The sequence below is a fragment of the Ptychodera flava genome (genome assembly GCF_041260155.1).
Source record: "Ptychodera flava strain L36383 chromosome 23 unlocalized genomic scaffold, AS_Pfla_20210202 Scaffold_23__1_contigs__length_28996876_pilon, whole genome shotgun sequence".
NCBI lineage: Eukaryota > Metazoa > Hemichordata > Enteropneusta > Ptychoderidae > Ptychodera > Ptychodera flava.
The window spans coordinates 18,234,036-18,258,527 of NW_027248277.1; the positions used below are offsets into that span (position 1 = coordinate 18,234,036).

General features: G+C 39.6%; 1 protein-coding gene and 1 long non-coding RNA gene across 4 annotated transcripts; one reads left to right on the forward strand and one right to left on the reverse strand.

Annotated features, from left to right (window-relative positions):
- Positions 1-642: 642 nt before the first annotated feature.
- On the reverse strand, positions 643-23,940 carry LOC139123545 (zinc finger protein 37-like). 3 transcript variants are annotated; one of them, XM_070689717.1, is made up of 4 exons: positions 23,430-23,940; positions 10,300-10,426; positions 4,353-4,475; positions 643-2,469 (listed from the first exon to the last, which is right to left on the reverse strand). In XM_070689717.1, the coding sequence occupies exons 1-4, from the start codon at positions 23,868-23,870 to the stop codon at positions 1,808-1,810; spliced, it is 1,353 nt and encodes a 450-aa protein (XP_070545818.1). In that variant the 5' UTR covers positions 23,871-23,940; the 3' UTR covers positions 643-1,807. The 3 variants fall into 3 exon arrangements, with proteins under 3 accessions (XP_070545818.1, XP_070545819.1, XP_070545816.1); XM_070689718.1 differs by lacking the exon at positions 23,430-23,940 and adding an exon at positions 20,614-21,047; XM_070689715.1 differs by lacking the exons at positions 10,300-10,426; positions 23,430-23,940 and adding an exon at positions 5,513-6,146.
- LOC139123546 (uncharacterized) lies at positions 6,666-12,812 on the forward strand. Its single transcript, XR_011549711.1, has 2 exons — positions 6,666-6,751; positions 12,456-12,812. It is a non-coding gene; the product is annotated as an uncharacterized lncRNA (long non-coding RNA).
- Positions 23,941-24,492: the final 552 nt, after the last annotated feature.

A 24,492-nucleotide genomic window follows, 5' to 3' on the forward strand; every position in this document is an offset into this window, starting at 1 on the left:
TTCACAATGTGATGTCAGTGTCAGAGGCAGGGAGTCTCAAATATACTCATCTCATTTAATTATTCCAAGGTAATACTTTACACAACTGAACATGGCGCCAATTTTCCAAGTAAGCCACCATTCTCATCAAGTTGTTTCACCTGCTCACCCTAAATTCCCTGTGGACAGGTGCACAATCACCATTGATTACAGCGGGTTTGGGCTAAACCATGGTGCTTAATAGGGGTAAATGCATTTCTACTGAATGGCTTTGTTCCTTGCTCTGTTAATAACATCTCCATCTCAAAATTATCCCACAATTTTCACATTTTTAAGTGAAGTGAGTGAAGTGGTTTGTTGGGAATGTACTTGTATCATTCTTGCATCCTTTTTTTGAGGCTGAACACTTTCCCAACACTTTGAAAAATACTCTTAACACACTGCCTAAGGTCATTGACACTTCACTTCAAACAGGCCGCTGTACTCCCTTGTTCAGTGTCTCTCACGGGATGAACTTGATTCACGTATTTTGCAGCAATATTCACATAATTATGTTTTACTAGTTTCTTGACAACAAACATCTAAACAATACACAACGATAGTGCATAATACAGTTCTGTATAAAACAGAACTGTAAACAAAATAACTGACACTGACATTCCATTCAGAACTGTACACATCTGTCACTGTTATATTAAGCTGTCAAAACTGAATTGCTGCATTAAAAGTCAAACCACAGAACTCTGTTGCTATACAAAAATACAAAAGCAACACTGCTGTGCATTTATCTCTGCGTGCATTCCTATGTCGTTTTCATGTTTTTTGTGCGTTCTTGTTGGTTGAAGAATAGAAAAAAATTGAGAGAAAGAAAAACCCTGTGTCAACCCATTATCTTTGCAATATGTCTAGGATGAGAAACAAAATTTTTATTTTTCTTGGCCTTACCCTGGTTTGACTGCAGTATGGTTTCATGACTGACCTCCATACCAAACTTTACATTCGTTTGTCTTGTAAAATCCACCGAGAATGCTTTCTGGGTTTGACACAACGAGCAATGTTGTGGTAATACCACAACATTGCTCGTTGTGTCACTTCAAAGCTGACCTTGACTGATACACGCTATGGACTTTGAGAACATATGTCTTGGTTAGATTTCAGCTTGCCTTCAAGATCGAACTCTTTACCACACTTTCAGAATTTGTTTGATGGGTTATAGTTTGACATGTTTTTGAGACATCGATATCACTTTGACTCAGCCCTGATATTCCTTTTATTTGATATTTGGGTTGAACAGTAGCTTGAATGCTTCGTCTGAAATTACTCTTGTATTGATTGAAACCCTTTGAGTGCCAAAGTCAATTTTTTTCCCTTACTAAAATATTCCTAATCACAAGTTTTCCAAGTTTTTCAGATTTTGCCAAAATTTTGATAAAAAAAAACTGTAGCCAATGAAACAGGATGTCCTTTGAGTTGAAAACTATCAAACAAATAGAGAAAAGTTCATAAAAGCTAGTAAAATGTTGCATTAATATTTTTGGTGGGAAAAATTACAGCACTCAAAGGGTTAAAAACAAAGAAAATATTCATCAAGGCTTTTGTTTTCTTCACTGACACCAGTTATTTGCAAACTACGATTGCTTCAATGATCCTCAACATGTTCTCCAGGATTGTTTTGAGTGTCTTGAGGCAGTATTTCTGAGAGAGCAAGTTATTTTGCTCATGGTTATGGAAGAACTTGATTCATATATTCTTTTTCTTTGTGTTCCAATGATTTGTTGAGGAAGTCAAATTGTCAGATTTAGGCATGTTTGTGTGGGAGATTGTTTAATTACTTCTTTGGCACTGAGAGGGCGGGCGGGCCATCCTGGACGGGTCCTGAATGACTGGTGTATTGAAATAAATCATTGACATATTCTGTTAAGAATCGTTTTCCTTTCTTGACGTATACCTCCCATCGAGTGGAACGACCTTGGGAGGGATGATCCGAGGATGGTGAGGGCGCTTCACTGAAATCACTGACGCCTTTGATAAGTCCATGTTGAGACGAAACTTCACCTGTCTGGAACATCTCACCACACTCTGGATTCTGTGACTTTCCAGCTATGTGCCTGAGTAGATGATTCTTCAGATTGGTCTGGTTACTGAACTTTTTTCCGCAGGCATTGCATTTATTGAGTTTCTTATCTCCACCCCTCTGCTGACAAAATGGACGTACTTGCTTATGACCACACTTTTTTCCGTTGGAGCGGATCTGTCGATGTTGCAAGTCACCTTCTCTTTCCATACACGTTTTCCAGGAATCTCCACAATCAGCTGGAATTTTCTCAGTTGGAATCTCAATATGCATTTCCAAAGGGCTGGTTTTGGCAGATTCTTTGTCAATTCCATCACTGTACTCATCCAGACTTCCGCTGGCTTTCTCATCCATGTCCATCCATTCCGTTGAAATACAGCAGAACTCTGCCAAGCTGTTTATGACGATTGATATGTCTGAGAATATGGTATGTGAAAAAAAAGAAAATGTCGGCAGATTAATAGTGGATAGGTATTCTGATTCGGTCTATGTGTTCTCCATGACTTGGAAAACACAGCGGGTGGCCAATGTATCGTTGCATATTTTTACATAATGTTTTTCACAGTTATTATCATACCAATAGTGTGATGTAACCGGGGATATGATGGGCTGTTGATCACTTGGTAGCGTGTCAGGGCCTGCAAGGCTGGTTTTCCAACGTTTAAGGGGTGTAAGAAAGACTGGAGGCAGCAAGTACTATAATGTATACAATAATTACTATGCTACGGTAGGTAGAGCGATGATTAGCCCTGCGTACAGGTCTGAGTGTTCCAAGCATTATACAGCCTCCACCACAGCCCTGCAACGGTCCATAGAGATAACTGGCGAGATTCAAAATGGCGATCTCCATGGGTAAACAACTTGTCGAGTACGTTATGTTTCTGAAAACGAGCGGTTTTGGACGTTAGGAGAAGTTAAGTGCATCTTTTCTGGGGTCGGTTAGGAGGTAAAGGTAGGCAGGGAAAGGATTTTGCCCCGATAGAGTACAATTTCGGCCAAAAAGACTGTTTTTTCGTTGCGGTCTGGATCCGGACCGCAGAGTCACCAGTTATCTCCATAGACCATTGAAGGGCTGTGGTGGAGGCCGTATAACGCCGGGAACACACAGACCTGTACGCGGGGCTAGAGTGATGACTGGAGACCGAGCGGTACATGTACGGTACACATGGTGCTTTGACAGATATACATGGCCTTATGAACAGTAATGACAGCTCATGAATAATAATGACATAGCATTATTTCACAAACACATTGCTCCAAAAACAGAGGGGTGGCCAACCCACAAGAATCTTCTTGTGGAGAACCGGACCAGAGTTTGGTACAATACAGTGCATGAGCATTAAGCAGGCCCTGTTTATGCATTTTATTTCCTGAACTTTTTATTATTTGAAAAGTCAGCTATGTTGTTGAGTATCAGATAGTTACCGGAAAGTCTCCTCCCTCCCAAATCAGAATGGTTTCAGGATAGTTACCCCTTCCACCCTCTAAACTTACCCTATCTCTGTCCAAAACCCTTTTGGGGATAAATGGGGTAACTATGTAAAGGCTAAATTATAGAATGCTGTACGAAATATACCCAAATGTACCACGTACCAAGACATGCATCAAGTTATTCACACCAACCGACACATTATAATCAGAACTATTGCCAACGAGAATGTACTAACACTGGTATCAATTCTGTTGACGGGCCAGTAGCTTGTAACTTTTGATGATTGTTTTTTTTCACTGGTATTTTTATTTTTAATGTCAACCATAATTTCTTTTTCTACTCCCCAAAGCATGTTGAGATACACAGTATTCAGCTTGTCAACTCAGCCTGTACATGTGTATACTGCATTGTTATTGTTTACAAGCTGAATTCTGGTCCGGACTAGAATTCAAATGTGAACAACAACAGTACATTTTACAAGTACAGATTCTGTGCAAAATGAGTAGTTGGTGTTTCGACATGCTTTACGGAGCAGAACAAGAACTTGCAATTTTTTGTACATACAATACAAAACTATGCAATCTCATCACAAGTTTCAGCTCCTGTCTCGTAAAGTTGAATTTATTTTATTTAAATTGGTTCATCAATAAAAATATTTGTTTGATTAATTGAAAAAAATGGAATCCATAATGCATACCAAAAGTAAAGACAAACACAAGTGGAAATGCACACATTTCTGACTGTGTTTGTTCATGTGGTTTTGCTTGCACTGAGGTCAATTGGAATTCTGGATTTCACCTACTGCAAGCTAAATTTTGCCTCAGGAAACAAAAACACTTTCTGTCCCAGAAATGTCAGTGTACATACCTTGTACAGTTGAAATATTTCCATGAAATCTTTCCATGATCTTCTGAGTGACTTCCTCAAAGGATTCTCTCATCCCATCAGTTTCATTGGGATGTCTTGTAGTCTTCTGCAGCTTGGGACATTCTGTGACAAAATGAACAAATCTGAGTAAGGAAATCTATAGGCGCAAAAGGAATCACATATCAAAGGCAGTAGCTGTAAATTTTGGTTTTTTTCTCAATTTTTTTTATTTTTAATATTTTTTTAATAGTTTTTATGTTCAACTCCTCAAAGTATGTTGCAATCCCTACAATTGGGCTTATCAACACAGCATATATAATTATGTGCAAATACTCTATTATTATTTACATTTAAATTGTAAAATACACTGTTATTGTCTATATTAGAATTCTAATCCAGACCGGAATCCACTTGTCAATTAAAGGTATACAGTCACCTGTAATCTAAATATGCCAATATATGGTCAAACGGGCGTTCCCTGGTATTCAAAATGCCCATGTGAGGGCAATTTTTTTAAAAAAGTGGCCACCCGCTTAAAATCTGTGATTGGTTAGATTTTCTCTTTCCATGGTAACTGTGGCAAAATTGGAACAGGTGACAGTAGACCATTAACAATAACACTGCAGTATTATACAGGCTGCGTTGACAGGCTTAAAGCAATGTGTACCTCAACATACAATGGAGAGTAAAACAAGAAACTACAGTTAACTTTAAAAAAAAAATTATGCTCATAAGCATTGTTTGATATTTAAATTTATGCCGATGATTATCTGTGCAGAATATTAATATTCATGTACCTTGCATATTGCATTGTATATTATTATCACAGCAGAAAAGATTTTTGCTGTGTTCTCCATAGCTTGGACAAACAGAAGGGGTTGGGACACGGTCCCTCCACAAAACTGTATTTACATAACCTTAACACCTTTTAAGGAAGGGGCTATGAACTTCGCCAGTACCGGTACTGTCAGCTGATTGTACCAAAGAATCATTACACAGGAAAGACAAAGAGTAGAGCTCAAACGCTCTACGGATGAATGGGGCATTCCCCCTCTGTTTACATGTTAGCACCCATAGTTATTTGTTACGCAGGTACCAGTCCCCCATGAAATGGTGCCAGTCGTACAAGAAGAACACGTGAACTGTTGAAATCACCCTACCGTCGGCTGAAACAGTCATGACCGCCGTAAATCCCCTCTTCTCAAAGTTGACTGGGACTGTTTTGACACCCTGGCGCTCGAGTGTCCGATTGCCGGGCATGTCAAACCGAAGCGGTGTCTCATCCATGTTGTTTAAATCGGCCATCGGATACTGATGTCTCTCGCTTAGTTGGATGACCTGGCGGTGAAACTGGACGATCTCCTCTTCATGGTCACGCGGAACCGGAAGCTTCTGACCAGTACGAGAGCGAGTAGGAATAGAATGGCGCTGCTTGAAGGAGCGAAGCCACCCAGCAGAGGCCTTGAAATCTGACTGAAACCCCAGTCGTCTTGCCTGAAGCTGAAGCTGACGACCAGTAACTGCGTTGCCCTTCTTTCGATGATCATCAAGCCACTGAACCAATGAATTGTCAAGAGCCTGATTGGATACCTTACGACCGGCACCTGGCAAGCGCTTAGCTTCCCTGCTACTGGTGTAAAGTTGATCTTTGGCCTTGATCCATTGGCGAACTTGCTTCTCATTGATACCGAAATGCTTAGCAGTTTTCCGGTTGCTCTTCCACTCCAACGCCTTACTAACAACTTCCAACTTGAAAGCTGTGTCGTACGACCAACGATGAGACGGCTGCGACATGAGTTAAGCTGAAAGCGATGTGACTGACGAGTATCGGAACTAAAACACGAGTGATGAGTTCGGTGAAATGGCCAAGTATTTATTGGCGTTTTCGCATAAAATTATCACATCATATGATCGTACTGGACACTCGATTTCCTTTGGACAAGCTTTCGGCAACAGTACCGCGTACTTACGGTCGCGTCACACCATCGGCGTAACGCCAACATTCACATGAAATGCAGGCCGTCCACAAGTCGTGTAAACTAAACAGACCGCCTGAAGTGCCGCGCGTGAGAACAAAAAAAAATGTTCGACAGCTGAGCACCGGGGTTCAAAGGTCAAGGTTCATGTAAATTTGGAAATAAGTAAAGTTGGGTTTAGACAAGAAGTATTTTTTTTTCTGCTTTATTATTTGCTAATTTATCAAATTGAAAATCATTTGAAAGAGAATTTCACTGCTAAAAATACCACGGATACTTTCTTTCGTCTACCCACGCAGACTCAGTAGAAATCGGCAATGGTTTATGGGTAGGTCACTTTTGATTAGAGGTCAAGTTGCGTCTTTGCCAACGCAACGCATACGACGCTTTCTCCACTTTGTTACATAATTTTGTGCAATAGAGGCAAGTGAATGACCTTTGGTAACTTTACTGGCATGCTTTTGTGAACTGTTTTGCGGTCAAACTTTATTTTCTCATGATCAAAAACGGACCGTGTACAAGTTTATACGCACCCACCATGGTCATTCAGCGGCCACAGTTATGTCGTTCATTCATGTCAATATCCGTGATGCAGGTGGTGGTGTTGTACGTACGTCAGGGTCGGGGTGGTACGTGGGTATTGAATGAAAACTACGTATATGAAACATTGTATCTCAATCACTAAAATATTTTAACTTTTAGACAAACACCGTTGCATCAAAATTGTTGCATCAGGTAATTGAGTATGGCGGTGTTTGGCAAAAACTAACTTCGGCCGTGTTCAAACATACACACAAACGTACCGAACATGCGGCATTGTTTGTACTTTTGTTACTATCAATGACAAAATGCACAATGGAAGTAGTGTTAAAAAGGAACTTTTTATTGTGTATTATTCCTGTAAGGAAGACACCTGTCAATCATTAGCACAAGTCAACGCAAGCCAGCTGGTGTGAACTTCAGCGCGCATTCAATTGTTTCATGATGCGGGCAGATCATCTACGTAGCCGACACAAAAAAGAACTGTCTGATACCGGCTACCAAATAATATGAAAAATAGTAAAGAATGAGATACAAAATCACTATCAGTTTTAAGTTGCCGGTAGAATTAGTATCTTCCTTTGTATAAAATACTATAAAAATAGTAGAAAGTGAGCAACCAGCTGAAAGTTAGTCTTGTACACTTAGCATATCATTCGCATCTCATTGTCGGCTGCATGGACTGTGTGCCCAAAGAAAACCAGATGTGAACTGTAAATGCTCACGTGTTTCATTATATATTGCAGTTATGTGTAAATTTGAACCTTTGCCACATGTTTGCAACTTCATTGAAAGTATTATGATCAACATAATGAACATAATTCACCACAGATTAGCTCTATAGGTCATTAAGTATTGAAATATGTAATTAGCTGAAAAAATATTAATTTCTTTGACTGCTGTCATTGTATCACCACTTTATATAGCAAGTGTAATTGCCTTTGGTCAAGTCCTTCAAACTATATATTCCAAACTTTGAAAGCTCATTAGATATGCAAACTATAAATTAGCTGACATGAAAACTTAAATGCGAAATGACTTCCAATATTGATATAACCTGGTATAATCATCAATGTACATAGCATGTTATGCCAATTTTGATCAAATAAATCCAAGTATATATCCCTAATTAGGAAAGTTCATTAAATACACAAATTAGGAATTGGCTGAAGCAAAAATGCTTAATGCCTTTCAATAAAGTTAGCCTACATAATAGTATCTCTAAATTCTAATGTACATAGCAAGTTTCATCAATTTTGGTCATGTCAATTCAAATATATATCCCTAATTTCAAAAATTCATTAAATAAGCAAATTAGGAGCTGGATGAATTAAAATGCTTAATGACTTTAAATAATGTCGTATCATAGTATCTTTAATGTACATAGCAAGTTTCGTCGACTTTGATCTTGTCAATACAGATAAATATCCCTGATTATGAAAGTTCATTAAATATGCAAATAAGGAATTGGCTAAACTTCAAATGCTTAATGACTTTCAATAATGTCGTATCATAGTATCTTTAATGTACATAGCAAGTTTCGTCCACTTTGATCTTGTCAATACAGATAAAAATCCCTGATTATGAAAGTTCATTAAATATGCAGATAAGGAATTGGCTAAACTTCAAATGCTTAATGACTTTCAACAATGTTCTATTATAGTATCTTTAATGTACATAGCCAGTTTCATCAACTTTGGTCTCGTCAATTCAGATAAATACCCCTAATTAGGAAAGTTCATAAAATATGCAAATTAGGAATTGGCTGATGTAAAAATGCTTAATGACATTTAATCATATTCTATCATAGTATCTTTAATGTACAAAGCAAGTTTTATCAATTTTGGTCTTGTAACTTCAAATATATAGCCTTAATTTCAAAAGGTCATTAAATATGCAAATTAGGATTTGGATGAAGTAAAATGCTTAATGACTTTCAGTAACGTTAAATCATAGTATCTTCAATATGCATACCAAGTTTTGTCAATTTTGATCGAGTAAATCCAGATATATACTCCTAATTAGGAAATTTCATTAAACATGCAAATTAGTAATTATCTTTCAGGTCACCCCTTAATATCTTTCAAAGCTGATATATCTTGGTGTGATCAACATTTGTAGCGAATCTCATCAAATTTTGTGCAGTCGTTGTCAATATATATCAGTTTTTTCTAAAATCATTAATTATGCAAATGAGCAAAAAGTAAGCAAGCCACACCCACCAAAAACTAATCAGTTCTTGCCATTTGCAAACTGAATCTATGTACTAGATTTGATTCTGATCTGATGAGCCGTTTTTGAGATATTGAGTACACAGACAGACAGACAGACAGACAGACAGACAGACAGACAGACAGACAGACAGACATCGCTGCGACATATGCCCACGTGTGTCAACACGTGAGCAAAAAAAAAGGGGTGCGACTTCTATATTCAAAAACCAAAAAGTGACAAACAATTAGCCAGGATAGTGTTTCAAAGTCGGGGTGCAGCTCCAATTAGACATGCGTGCGTGCGGCCTTAATTGAGAATTTTACGGTACATTTTCTGGTAAAAGGGGAAAATCCCCCTGCTGATGCCATCCTGGATGAAACACCCCTGCCTATAGCTGTGGAAACGCAGCTATCTGTTGGCGGGGTAGCGTACGTCGCTATGTGGATCAGAGGTCAACCCTGTATCAGTCCCTTTGTTGCTTAATTGGACACACAACGTATGTATTATGTGGGTGACGGTCCGTACTGAGCACGGATGTAAAAAATCTATTTTTTACATCCAATTTTTTACATCCAATTTTTTACATCCATGGTACAATTCAGAGATGTGCCACACAAACAAACAGCGCAAACATAAAGCGCAGAGTTTGTACTGTGTACAAAATCACCTCAGGGAGTAAGACACACATTAGCAAAAGCAAGGCCAAGCGCATTTTTGAAAAAGCTCAACATTCTCCAAAGACTTGAAATCTTTCTCCTGCGATTCAACCCACAGCTGAACACTTGTACAGCTAAAAAGACACCCTTGCATACACCTATGTGATGTAGTACCGTGTCACCACATTTTAACCCTTTTCCTGCCAGACAGTAATAACTGTATTCCTTCCCCATCAGCCAAGTCAGTAAAAAGCGGTATTGAGCCAAAACATGACGTATTTTCACCCACTTGGCTTGGTATGTTATAGCATCTTTTGTCCCAAAAAAATCAACTTTACAGTATTATGTTTTCAACAGCCTTAAAATGTACAGTATTATGTTAAAATACATCATATGGAATACGTTGTGTTTCATTAATTTTAACCATCTTGACCTGGTGGTGAAATATGGACTTGGCAGGAAAAGGGTTAATGGACGGAAGAAAAATCCAGTCCATTTTTAATTTAAATGGCTCCTTGTCTATTCATACACTTGAAGCTGAAAATTTAGGACAAAACTGACCTTCTTTGTTATTGCCACTACTGATATCAGTGTACTTGGCAGATTCTGTTGTCTGTGTGGACGATATGGCAACTGGATACAGTGGTGAAGCCTTTGATACAGTTGAAGTCCTTGAATCTTTGGACAGCTGGCAATGAAGCAAAATTTATGGACAAAATATTTAATTTAATCTCTTACATGGGAACCCTGGATTCAACTCTCCCTGCAGGTTGTGGTTGGAGGCATAGCCTGCAGCATGTTGAGATACACAGTACCGTATTCAGCTTGTCAACTCAGCCTGTACATGTGTAGACTGCATTGTTATTGTTGACAAGTGAATTTTGGTCCGTACTAGAATTCAAATGTGAACAATAAAAGTGCATTGTACACGTATTGATGCTATGTTGACAAACTGAATAAACACATTTTTGTAAGTGGAACAAGCACTTGTCTTAGCCATACAAGAATAAAATAGAGATAAATTGTTCAAAATTTATGCTTCTGTAGTGGATATATTGAAAGGGCCAATGACAAAACAATTTGGGAGTTTTCTGTCCAATGTGTGCTGTAGTACCGGTATAATCTATATATTATTGACTTGTTGAATTTCTTTGCAATTACTGCATTTTGTAGGCATGATAATCGCATGTGGTATCGACCAACATATGTTGTTGTGTTATCGCAGTAATGCATGTGCCCACGGGCTGGCCAGTACACAACATTGTCGTCTGCACCTGATTGTGACAGCGAACATAGTGTTGACCTGGGTGCCATTTCGGAACAAACTGAAGAAAATTGCAAGACAGGTGACAGTAATAACTTCCAAGTAGATGTAACAGACCAACAGCAAATTACGCAGTTTAGGTTTGAACCCCACAGTCAGGCAATCAGATGAAGATGACAGGTTAGAATCGGAAGTTGTCAATGTCAATGCAAATGGTGCGGTTGATGTCAGTCGATTACAAAACACTGAATGGCAAAAATTACTTTTGAGTACAAATATTTGTGACTTAGCACACAGTACATTGAATCATCCTGATATTGGGAGTAATAGATTAGTTTAGTGTAGCCAATAAGTGCATAGGAAATGATCCACAAACAAAGTAGACCTGGTGGGTTCTGTAATCGTTAAATTACTAATGTTATGATCAGTACATCGAACTGGCAAGCATCTAAAATCTTTTGCTATATGAATTTCAAACCCAGAAAATACTTAATTTATGGGGTCCTGTCCCCCTTGCGAAAATATACCATTGAACCAAGTTATTAAAAGTTCCATGACTAGAAAAAAATATTTTCACATAAAAACTTCTGTGACAAATAGAGATATGAGAAATCGAGATAGGAGCCCCCTTTTTTAATTTTTTTTTCATAATTTTTTATTGCAAATAAATAAGACACAAGAAAAACAAACAAAACAGAGAAATTACAAAAGCAGAAGACAAAAGGAAGGAAAAGCAAAAAACAACAAACAGGCACTGTCTTTACAAAAAAGTACCAAGGAATTTAAAGAGTCACTTCAAAAAAGGGAAAAAGGATTTTCCATTTCCATCTAAAGCTTTCCATCTTCCCAGTCTTTTTAGCAATACTCCTTTCAGATAGGAGTCCCTTCATCTTTTGCAAATTTTCTGCTGGAAATATTGCACATTGTTGCTGGAAGTGTTGTATGATAGATTTTTGAAAGCATTGTGAATTTCCTGTCATGGCATCCTCGTGTAAACAATGAGAGTGAATACTTATTTGTTTGATTACCCTATATCAAATATGTATAAATATATAGATTTGGGATCAGACCATTTGATATCCACAGGGGGATGGGATTAGGGTAGGGGGTGGGTCTTGAAGATTGATGAGATAAATTCCCCCCCCCACTCTCTCACCTTTTTTTGTCAAGGCTTTTCTGGCTCATTTGTTTTTTCATTAACATTTGATGGGATTCTTTTTTTTTATCACAATCTTCCAGGACCCCCCCCCCCAGATATCAAATGGTCCACCCTTATGGGGGTTTTTCCCGTTCTGTATTTGACAGAGATGCCGTTGTTTGAAAGGAGCTGTTTCTTGTCCTTGGACCTTAAGCTTTATCATGAATATTTACATGTATAAACTTCAGTCATATCTCTATTCTTCATAAAGTACATTACATTGTCATGTCATCTTATCTGTCATTTCAATTACAGGAGGCACCGGTACATAGTGTACAGAGAGTTTGTGAGGTTGTGCTGGGGCCATCTTGGGAGAGAGAGATTCGTGTTGTGCTACTATCATGTGTTGTGACAAAGATTCAACACTTTCCCACCAGCTGACTATTAGATACGCCTGTCTCCAGGGTTAGGATGTGCAGCGAATCACCTGATTGTTCCAGCTACTGCCTCTTCCATTGTTGGACAATCCACAGCATCACCCAGGGGAGGTGGCTGTTCCCGGTCTGCGACGCTGCATTCAATGATATGGAGGTGGCACTTCGCAATTACTTGTGTGACTATATGTCTGTGACATTCATCATACAGTATCAAATAAAGTGATCCTTCACACCAGCAGAGTCTTGGCATTTACATTGCCACCCTGTTATCAGAGAGAGAAGTCATTAAGTCAGTAGGGAGAGACCCAGTCAGCTTGAGCGGACGTATAGAAATTTGCATAATTCAATAGGCTGCAGAGCCTCGTTCTGAATGTACACAAGCAATATGTCGGAATACACGTCGTTCGAGCGACTTGGTCGTGAAAATGGGCTCGAAAGCTCACAAATATGATTATTTAATGCGAAATGAACATGCTATGAGGTAATGTACACTTTTGAGAGTAATTTCATGTATCTATGCATGATAGAAATAAATACTAATGATAATTGACAACTGAATTCGTACGTTGCAATGATGGTTTATACCTCTCAGCTGTGTGCTATTTTTAGACTGTGACCCGAAACACACTGATACAGGTCTTGAACAAAAATAATACTTGTTGTGTCAAACCACTTGCTATTGAACAACGCTTGTGACAAGTTTCGTGAATTTCTGACAGTGCGCATATATTTGCGGCATGATTTCATGATGCCATGTATGCGCTGTTAGTGTTACCGTACAAGGCCGATCGTACAGCCCAGTGTACGCGTGTACAGCGTACAACGCTATGGCACTGAAACTCGCTTTATGCTATCGGACTTCAGTCAACATTGACGAGTTGAAACATGGTAACTGAACAGTGATATACTACCCGTTACCAGTGAAAAGGAAAACTGTGACAAATCACGGTCACTCAAATCCACTCTTACCACGATATTATTATCTTGAAAGGCTGAGGGGTCAGTAAAATCAGGCGTGGGAATGTCCGACCACCACATCCTGCATCGACTCCAAACAGACAGACACTGACAGTTGACAATGACCGAATACAAGAGAAGTCGGCAAGTACAGTATGCACCCTATTAGAATATACCCCGGTATGCTCCATATTAGTGTTTCTTTTTTTGAAGTCTCAGTTAAGTTATATACGAAAGCGATCTAAATGTCATTCATAAGATGAGCGTAATGTTTGCAAACTTCACAGATCACAGTTCAACGCACGTATGGGCAAAATTAAAGATGGCGGTGTATCGCGATCGTGGTAGCGAGTTTTGCAGTCTTCGTCATAGTTACACTTGAAGTTCGTTAAAAAGTCATAGGAGATGGCGAAGCAACTTAGTTAAGAGTCATCAAGCCATGATTTTACTGAAGAAATGGCATAATGTTTGCCTGAACTTTAATACGGTACGCGCGCGATCTGCAGAAACACGGAGGCAGACCGTACATGTTTTGCAGGGTGGACGTGGGAGCTCTTCGACTTTGAGTTGTTTTCTGAATGTTCGTAGTACCCGGTAGTATTAAACCGACAAAATAACAAAAACTATGGTAGTAAAAAGATAAAATTGTTTGGCATATTCAACTGTGAAGAGAATGCGTATGCAATCATATTGCTTTGTTGCGAGTGGCAGACTTCTCCTGGCCGAGTCCCACTGCACTGGCCGAGTTGGTCGGTACCATCGGCGCTGGCGATGGCCGAGTTCGCAACTGCCCGACTTCTCCGGTTACCCAATGGAATATTGGTAGCCAATGCCTACGAGGACTACCGCGAAATTGTAACCCAAGCATCAAATATAAATATAACATAAGTTGGATTGACAACAGTAAAATATGTGATATTGTGCAATCTTTGGGCCTAAACAATTTGTAAACGTGAGCAAGGCGTCAGCGGAGTGCAACACGTTCCTCACTCTAAGCGGCCATCTTGTCTTCTGATGGCGGGACGGTGTACGACCTACGAGGCCGAATCAGTCTGAAAGGAGGGTACTTCATTTGCATGCATAATTAGGGATTTAGTTCAAATTCGAACAGCGCCCTCTAGCCAGTGAGTGACGGTTATGGCATTTTTCGCCAGAATTTTATCCGCAGATATCTCAGCCTTCGTTTAGCATCCGTCCTGTTTCCAGTTAGCGGCTGAATTGTACTCTTAGTTAGTGTTCGCCGATGATTTTTTGTGGGGTTTTATCGATTCGTTTTTGCGTTAGCCTTATTTTCATGGTTTTCGAGCGACCGAAAATGCCGTTCACTAAACACTGCCGCAAAAGCATATCCAAAGTCAAATTTCCATGAGAAGTAGGGAGGGGACGTATCTTGAGTAGGTCCATACGATCTGAAAAAATCTCAGTGGCTTAAGCCTCCGTTTTTGAAACACGTCTCGTTGAAGTTGACTATGCAGCGACGTTCATGTGTTAAATCTAACATGGCGACCTACAGCGCAGCGTGAGTGTGTACACATAGACTCTTTCAGCTCTTTCTCGGTCCTCACCGGCTAACTTGGCAGATTTTTTCGGTTCTGTTTATGTTTTCAATGATTGTGACGAGGAAGCAAGACGGAAAGTTTGTGTCACCTCACTGGCCAATCTGCCTGGCTGGCTTCTCGGTAAAGTCGTGGACAGCGCAAATGGAAAAAAAACACTACGATGACAGAAGGACTACGTTTATCACTGTTTGCGGCCGTAGACGTAGTATACAGACACCCGTCGTACTGACTAGCAGTGCTGTTTCGTTTATGAGTGATTTTTTCCGTTTACGCATTCTACTAGCTAGCAAGCATACAAAAACTGTAGGAAATGACATCGACCGCAAAAAATCTCCGTGGATAAATACGGCTACCCTGTATCCGGCACACGAGTACGTGAATATATATATACGGCCGTATATTATATACGGCTGGAATGATGCCGGTCAACAACTGCGCGCTGTGGCCATCCCTGCCAGCATTACCGTGCGTGCTCGAACTAGACTGGCACATTTTATAACTCATGTAACTAGCAAAAATTTTGGGTTTTTTTAAAGTATTGATGGTCATAATGTAACATTAATTAAATATTTTATTTATATATTACATCAGTGACCCAGAGCTCAAGGGTTGCTGCAGAAAAAAATTGAGGTCACCGGCTTTGTTTGCCCCTGGGAGTGCGTCATTTTATTGCCGTTTCATGTTTATTTTTTCGGAAATAAACTCCTTCAGTATTACGTACATCCGCTAGGCACAAACATCACCTCACTCGTCTGTTAGTCAGAGACCCTGAGGGTCGTGCTAGGGGTGCAGAAGCACCGTCAAACCTGTCCTGTTTCCCCAGGGTAGGGTCAATTGAATACGTACCTCAACGACTTGGCAGTGTAGCACAAAAACTACGTTTTTGCCGTTGTATTAACGACATGGCTGAGCCATTGAAGCACAGCTTTACGTAGTTTTGCCAGCTCAGTTGGGAGTTGGCTTACGAGTGTTACCGTTCATTACTGACTTAATCGAGTGGTCCTCAGTCAGGTACGGGTTTGTACCGACATGGCTTGGGCTGCAGCTAACCAGTGATAACCAGTCACTACCCCAAGTCTTCAGTTCACTTTTGCGATGCACGGGTGCAACGCAATATGCTTCCATTGTTCTAGCCATCGACGTGTCCACATGCTGGCAGCCATATTGTACTGCTAGCTGGTTTGCATAACAAAAGCAGTCCCTGCAAAATACAGGCGGTATCCCCGTACATGTAGCATATTGACCTCATGTCACCTTTTGAATTCTCTGTACGCAAACAGCGTACGTAGTTACCAATGCGTCGGCAAGAGGATACGTTTGCCTGCAAACCAGAGCCAATACTTCGGACGATGGAATAAATAAAAAATCCAAAGCTACGTCCATTGAATGGCATGGCCAAGGCGTTGAAGGACGTTGCCTGGCTTGAACTTGCAGAGCTGAAGCCCAGCTTAGTACGTCGGACACCAGTTTGTAATGGTATTTCCGAGTCGTTCATATCCGTTCCATGGGAGGAACAAGTCGAGCCGTCCCGTCAAAAATACGTTCTCATTTTCAGTCACGCACAACTGAATAAGTGACTTTCGTCTCGCACCATCGGCATATCTGCCAAGTCGTTTGCAAGAGGTAGCCTTCTAGATTAGCATTGCCGAGTTGGTCAAGTTCGGCAGCAATCTATATAGTGCCAGGCAGCCAAGTACGTCCAACTCCGCCAGAAAACGTCACCATGCTATCCTGCCAAGTCCGCTAAAAAGCGGTAAAAAAAAACCAGCCCCCTCGGGTGTGGGGACTGGCGGACAGGTTTCTGCACCTTTCCCTGTCTATCGACTCCCTGCGAACCCATTTCGAGGGGAAAAGGCGTTCCTTGTCAGAAAACCTGTCCTCGGATGACCCCTAACGCACAGGGGATAGCAAAACGTAGTTCCGTCGACTAGGCAGGAAAGGGGGTACCAAAAAGTAGCCCGATTTCCACCGCCTTAGGAGAATAACGGCCGTGGCTGCTCAGCTTCTAGCTACACCGAATTTCAAGCGGATTTTCACCGACTTGGCAGGAAAAGGGTTAATGAGCCCGTCTGTGAGATCGCAGCAGTTCATGTATTCACCAATAAAATCTCTAGTCTTGCACCGGTACAGCTCTGACATTAACGTACAGTATTTAACCCTTTTAGTGCTGTAATATTTCCTATCAAAATTTTAGAGCAACATTTTACCAGTTTTTATGAATTTTTCAGTAATTTTTAAAATATTTTCTGACTAAATGGATATCACATTTCATCGGCTACAATTTTTTATCAAAATTTTTGGCAAAATTTTGAAAAAAAATTGAGTGGGGTACATTTATAAAGGAGACAAAAATTGACTTTGATGCTCAAAGGGTTAAGTACTCTGTTTGTCCATTTTCTGTATTTCTCATTCTTGCTTTCTCTTTATGTTTAACAAATGTTTGGGTGCTTGTGGTAAATTTTTTGCTACTATTTGTTTCAAACAACCATGCTGAGGAATTACAACTTTCTGCTTCCATTGACAGAAGAAGGAAAATTCCATTTGTGATTCTTTTCCGATCTGCAATGAAAATGAAATGAAATAAAACTTTTACTATATTTTCATAATTTTATTAAGGGACTGGTCAGTTTCTTCGGCCTGGGGGGGGGCGGTGGATTCATGGGGGGGGGGGGGGTTCACCCTGTTTTTGACTTTGGTGATAGGGGGGGTCACCATGTTTTTGAAATGCCCAATGGGGGGTCAGTGTGTTTTTGAATTTCGACACAGGCTCATCATTGCCTAAAATGCATCATGTCAGTCACAAATTTCATCCAGTTGCATTTTTCGGCATGCCCTTTGGGCGCGTAACTTTAATAATCAGACATATTTTTCAGCACGCCCAACTTTAACATATCAGGCATACATATATCAGAGATATGTGTATGTTCAATATTTTTCAGCGTGCTCTTCAAGCGCATTACTTTAATATATCAGATATTTTTCAGCACACCCTTCCGTGCATTACTTTAATATACAAGACATATATATCAGAGATATCAGGATGTTTCATATTTTTCTCCGCACCCTTCGGGCACCATACTTTAATAAATCAGAGATATATGCCAGAGATATCTTGATGTTTGCTAAGTGAAAGTGTACTATTATGAAATCTGCATTTCATATGAAAAGCATGACAAATTCCTGATACTTTTATGGTCTCTCTATGAGAATTCAGTATGAGAAAGCAACATGCACAAATATCAATGTTACAAGAAAAGGTCATCTCAGACTCTGCACACATCAGATTTGGCTAAATGCCTCTCTATTGTTCCTCAGAAGATTTAATTGGATGGCTGGCAAGTCTTAACACCCATCAAAGTTTTTGATTTACTGCTTTTTCCTGTTTGATATTAATGATTGACATCCATTTCTGTACAACAGTTCAGGACATCTGGTTAAGCATAGAAAGTGTGAAATACATTCACAGCTCATTCAAAATGTACTGTATTCAAACTTTAAGATTGACACTTTGAAATTCCTATCTTACAACTGACATGCCAACAATTTCATTAAAACACAGAATGACTTAAAATATAAATGTATGTAAAATATAACATATATTTACATATATATATATATATATATATATATATATATATATATATATATATATATATATATATATATTACAGTATTATATGATTACATATTACAGTTGTCGCGTGCGGGGGGGGGGGGGGGGTCACCCTGTTTTCAAAATTTGGAATGGGGGGGGGTCACCCTGTTTTCAAAATTTGGAATGGGGGGGGGTCAGCCACTTTTTGACGTCGGCAAAAAATAATCCACCGCCCCCCCCCCCAGGCCGAAGAAACTGACCAGTCCCTAAAGTTTGTCATGGTATTCCCTCTATAACTGTGAGATTAATAAGAGAAAAATTTGTCAGAACTAAAGTAAAGCATCTTAAAATTTGTGCTTTAATTGTTAATAACTATCTCAAATTTCAGTTTCTTTTATATTTGTAGAATTATCTTGTAGTAATAAAATACAAAATTATAAAAATGAAAAATTGCGCAAAAGCTGACAATATATGAGCAAGCAAAACAAAGGCCAGTATGGACTAAAATTGAAAAAACTGAGCATAGGTCCCCCTCCCAAGTGTGTGTACCTGGGGGTCAGCAGCTGCTGTTCAGCAGATTAAACCTAGATATTCCACATAAACTCAAGAAAAAATATATTAAAAAGTAGAAAAAAAATTTGAAGGGAAAAATTGGAAACATACTTTACTCATAAAATTTCACAAAATTTAACGATTACTGTCAGTTACTGCTTCAAAACACAAACGTCAACATAAGAGGATCACTTCTCCATTGACTATCTACCGCTCAAAATCACAGCCGTTCACAATTATTTTCAGACTACAATTTACAAAGAACTTTCAGCAAGTTACTGGAGAAATATAACATTTAAAGAAAAAATATCGACAAACTTACGATTCTGTGAGAATCTTGTCAAAATATCAACCAGTCAAGCCGGAAAGATCGAATGCCAAGTCTCGAGTAGCGTCCATAGTAACTGATGTCGTCCACAAGACTCAAAGTTCGCGCGGCTCAGCATGCAGCACTTTCACACACAAAAAAATAACCTAGAGTTATCGAGTCTCTGATTCGTCCAAATTCATTTCAAAGACGATCATTTCGATGTAAATTTTCTCCAGTCTATTCTGACCGCGGAGTGACGTCACTTTCACCTCACGCACGCGAGTGAGGTGAAATGGGATTTGACTGTACAGGACAGTGAACAATGCAGAAATTATGTGACAAAGTACAGAACTTAGTATTTATTATTGACATAATGTTGAAAATTTGAGTGCTGTAGCCACACTTCAATATTTGTTTTCACGGCAGTGTGACGCAAAAATGACGTAAAAATCCGCAAGTTCCCGGATGTCCGCGGTCAAGTATACTAAAAAAACCTTTTCAAGTAAAGATTTACGAGATTTAGTCAGACTTTTGAAGATAATGGTACCACTCGAAGGCAATTTCATAGCTAAAACTACGGGTGATCGTAATGTTGCTTGGATAGTCGTTCGAGGCGGGTGGCCGCAGGTCGCCGTTTACTCTATTTTTTCCAAGTAAACAGCGACCTGCGGCCGCCCGCCTCGAACGACTATCCAAGCAACATTACGATAACCTGTGGCTAAAACTACGTCCAGCTGCGCAGACTCAACAGCGACCTTTCATGGGTCATTGAAACAGCTGGAGGGAGGTCAAATTGAGTTTTTCGAGGTTAGTATTCACAGTTCACACTGTCGCATTTCTTACGATGGCCATTTCTTCATTATGTTACATTATATTATGAAATAAAGGCAAATAAGTGACGCAAAGGTATCTTTTAACTCGGATTAGCACCCTCTTGGCTCTATTTTGTCGAGAAAACCCAACATGTTTTAATCTTTTAATCATCTCCGTAGCCAGGTACGCGTTCAGTGGCCATTGATTTGTATGGCCGCTCTCCACCAGCATACCTCAACAAACAGCTTACCCTTTTCAGCCTTTTCCTTGACCGTTTTCCCACAGCTGTCGATCTTGTTCTTTTTGGGTATCGACTTACGGGTACCACAGCAACGGATCGAATAAATATACTGGGCACTGCATTCGGCTTCAGTACTCTTCTATGTTGCACCTTGAATCCAAGCGCAGCTTTCAGAACTGGCGCTATTTCGAATGAGGCAGCCTCAAAGTGATCACTGCACAAAACCGATGAGCGGGTTGGTGTCCAGTTCTGCCTCGTGCGCCGCACTTGCTTTACCCAAATTTCAAATAATCGTGGGTCTCTTGGAAACTTAAACAACGACACACGTTTACCTGGGCTATTGGAGCACCCTGCCGCAACACAGCGATGTGGCATGGTTTACTTTCTTCACCGCGCCGGCGGCTTGTACTGCGTTTGCGTCACTTCCGTTTTTGTGATTCGCAAGCCAGATTTTTGGGTAGCTGCAATAGCATTTGTAGCCCACAGGCCGTGTGCAGGCTGTTCTGTCGCGTTTGTGATTAGATGAAAAAGTATTTTTTTATGGTTAACAACCTACGGTTTTCAGCAGTGATGAATTTTTAGTTATACTACGTTTTCTTTAATATGCTTGATTATATCACCAGCACAATTAAACATCCATAAAACAGTTTTTAACAAAACCGGCATATTTCAAGTTGTGTGAAAAACAATCTTTGTATATTTTCCTGTTCATAAATAAATATGACTAAATGTCAATTGCTTAGCCTACCTAAAACGTAGGGCCTGGTGTCCCTGAAGCTACTGAGACATGGAGACCAAATTAAGTATTTCCTGATGACTCTATGAAATTATCTCACAAAAGTTATCCGAAGGCACCTGTATACCAAATACCAAGCTGTTTGACCAGCAGCTATGATCTTTTAGTATTTTACCAAAAAAAGCTTTTTGAGCTAATTCGCATATTTTTAAAAATATCAAAAGATGAAAAACAGCTTGTCATTAATCATGTCTTGCATCTACAAAACACATATCAAATTGTAAGTACTGCGGTTCTCAAATTATTTGAGTGGACGGACAATAGTCACAAATGGACATAAAATCATACGCACATTATCCCATACATACATACATACATAAATACATACAGACTAATGGCTTGTATGATGTGCATTCACACAAAGCAATACAAAGCATAAGTTTTTCTGCTGACGGCGTCGAAGGTAAAGGGGTAAAAAATTGCGATCTGAACAAAAATCATGTGGATGAACAGACTGTTTGTAAGCCTTATGATTTTTAAGAATTTAGTCAATATGCTATGACACTGATATAGTGACACAGTGGCTGACTTGCAGGCCTCCCGTGAATTATGTAGAGACATTTTGTTGTAAGTGATTGGTATAAATATCACGACAGTAGTAATATTCTTCCGTGCATAAGCTAAGAAGTTTGCCAAGGGAGTGTGCACGATCTAAGGAACTTCATCTTACACTTCATCTACCTAAACTTTTTCCACAGAAGGGGCCCATTAAGCCCTGTCTAATTTAGCTATCCATATATTCTCTGCATGAAGTTGAACACACTGACTAATCTTTTGATACAGACAGTTTCTCATTTTATACTGCTGTAAAAAGCTATTCAGGGCTACCTCTATTGATTCGTTCATGAGAGCTGCAGTTCTATTGCATAGAGCATGCAGATGACATACCTACCAGGCTCCGTAGTGGATTTTTAAATTATAGCACCATATCAACGACTGTGAATGAATTACAAAATCTGTGGTAGAAAAGTGATTTAGTTGCTCGGTTTTTTAAGAGTGAATGGGATGTGCGTTCATACTTCCTATGTAACAGTCGTACAAGTCTGCTGAAATATTATCTCACTTTATTATATATATATATATATATATATATATATATATATATATATATATATATATATATATATATATATATATATATATATATATATATATATATATATATACATACACTGCTCTGATTTGTCTGAAGTCTTGGGGGCAGGTCAAGTAAGGGGTGATGTTAAAAGTTCAATGTCGGATAAAAAAATTAATCCTTTTAGTCTTGGGGTGCAGTGTTTCATCCAGGATGTCATCAACGTGGGGGACTTTCCCCCTTTACCAGAAAATTTAGGGGGAATTTCACCAGTTCTTGTGTTCTACTTGTATCTCTAAGGTGTGACTGGCACCATTTCATGGGAGCTGTTCCCCCTTGACAAATTACTAGGGGGTGCCAACATGTCAACAGAGGGGGAATCCCCCATCCCCCTCTCTAGATGAAATACTTGGGGTAGGGGAGGGGTGATGCAAAAAAGTTTCTATCCGACAAATCAATTTAAATAATTGTCGGGGGAATAAATATTTGAAAAAAAAGCTGTAGAAATGTGCACTCCTGTGTTGAAACCAGCCGGATGGAGTTTTATTTTCAACACGTTCATGACCACCCCTACCCTGGTTAGCGTAAATAATTATGCACTAGGCTATTGGCCTCTGAAAGGAGAAACCTGGACTTTATATTGTTCTTGTTCATTCATTGATAAACTTCAAGTTTGTTGTTGATATTGCTGTATTTACATTGGATAAAACACAAAATTAAAGGGGGTTCCCAGAGTTCACTATGCTTAATCATATTTATTTCACCCCCTAAATTGACGTCGACTGATCCTTTGCTTTCCTTTGTAGAAAGACCCAATATAAGTCAATTAAGTTTCGTGGGAGTGGGGGGAAATTAGGGATTTAAGTGTTTTATCCTACACTGAACTTTTGATGCCGCCTCAAAGTTAGCCATTGTTTAATGACATTTAGTCTCTGACAAAATATATTCAATTACCCAAGACACTGTCAACTTTCTGCCAGCGTGCCGCCATTTTTTGCTATTTGCTGATTGTGGACTTTCACTATCGGAGCTGTTGTTTACATCACTTTTGCGTCGTCCCCTTAACACAGATGGTCCCTCACGCGAACGGCGAGCTGTTCCTGTAGATGGACCAGCTATGGCTTGACCTCTAATGATGGAAGGAACGGCACCTTTCTTCAAGTGCAGTTTCTTGAAGCCCATTTTCCATTGTTGGTATCCATCGAAGTCGTCCGGTGCAACAAAATGTGCCCCACAAAGCACACTGGCATTTGTTGAACAATCCCAGTCTTTTCGTGTCAAACGGACAAAGTCGTCCCACTTTTTCCGATAAAAATTGTCTCTGGGGAACATATGGATACTAATTCCATCGAGGTTTGAGTTGCTGCAACCACCGAGTACGCACCTTTTCACCATGGTGATAACAAACCTAACAATCACATGCAGATTCTGTTGATCACATTAAATTTTGTGACTGACTGTCTTGTGTGTGTCAGCTGAGCGGAACCACACTTGACGTCACATAGTCCATGTGACTTATAATTGGCAAATCAGAATCATTATTTTCACGGAGCGGTCCATTGTGACCCAAGAATGAACTCGTCTAGTTTTTGAACCGTGCTTTACGGTAAATATACGAAATACGACTGGGTCACGGTATTTATTTTGAAAATGAATCCTATATAACACGCTTGTACTACGTTCAGCTATGCACAAACAGGCAAGGCATGCCGATAGCAGCGTATTGAAGTTGGGGCATTTATAGCGTGTGTTGTGGACCAAAATGCTACGGGGAAGAGCGATGGCAAAACATTGACCTTTACCACTGTACTCACGGTATGATATGTACTGCTTTTCGGTCTACTCACGCCAACGTAATGTTCATGTCGTAAATTTCTTCGAACCGTTGGTCGACTCAAAAACACATATACCTCGACCCACAGTCCCTCTATCCACGGTGGATAGAGGGACTGTAGCTCGACCTTTTAACTCAATACTCGTCTCCAAGCTTTTAATGACAGCATTAAGAAGATCACTT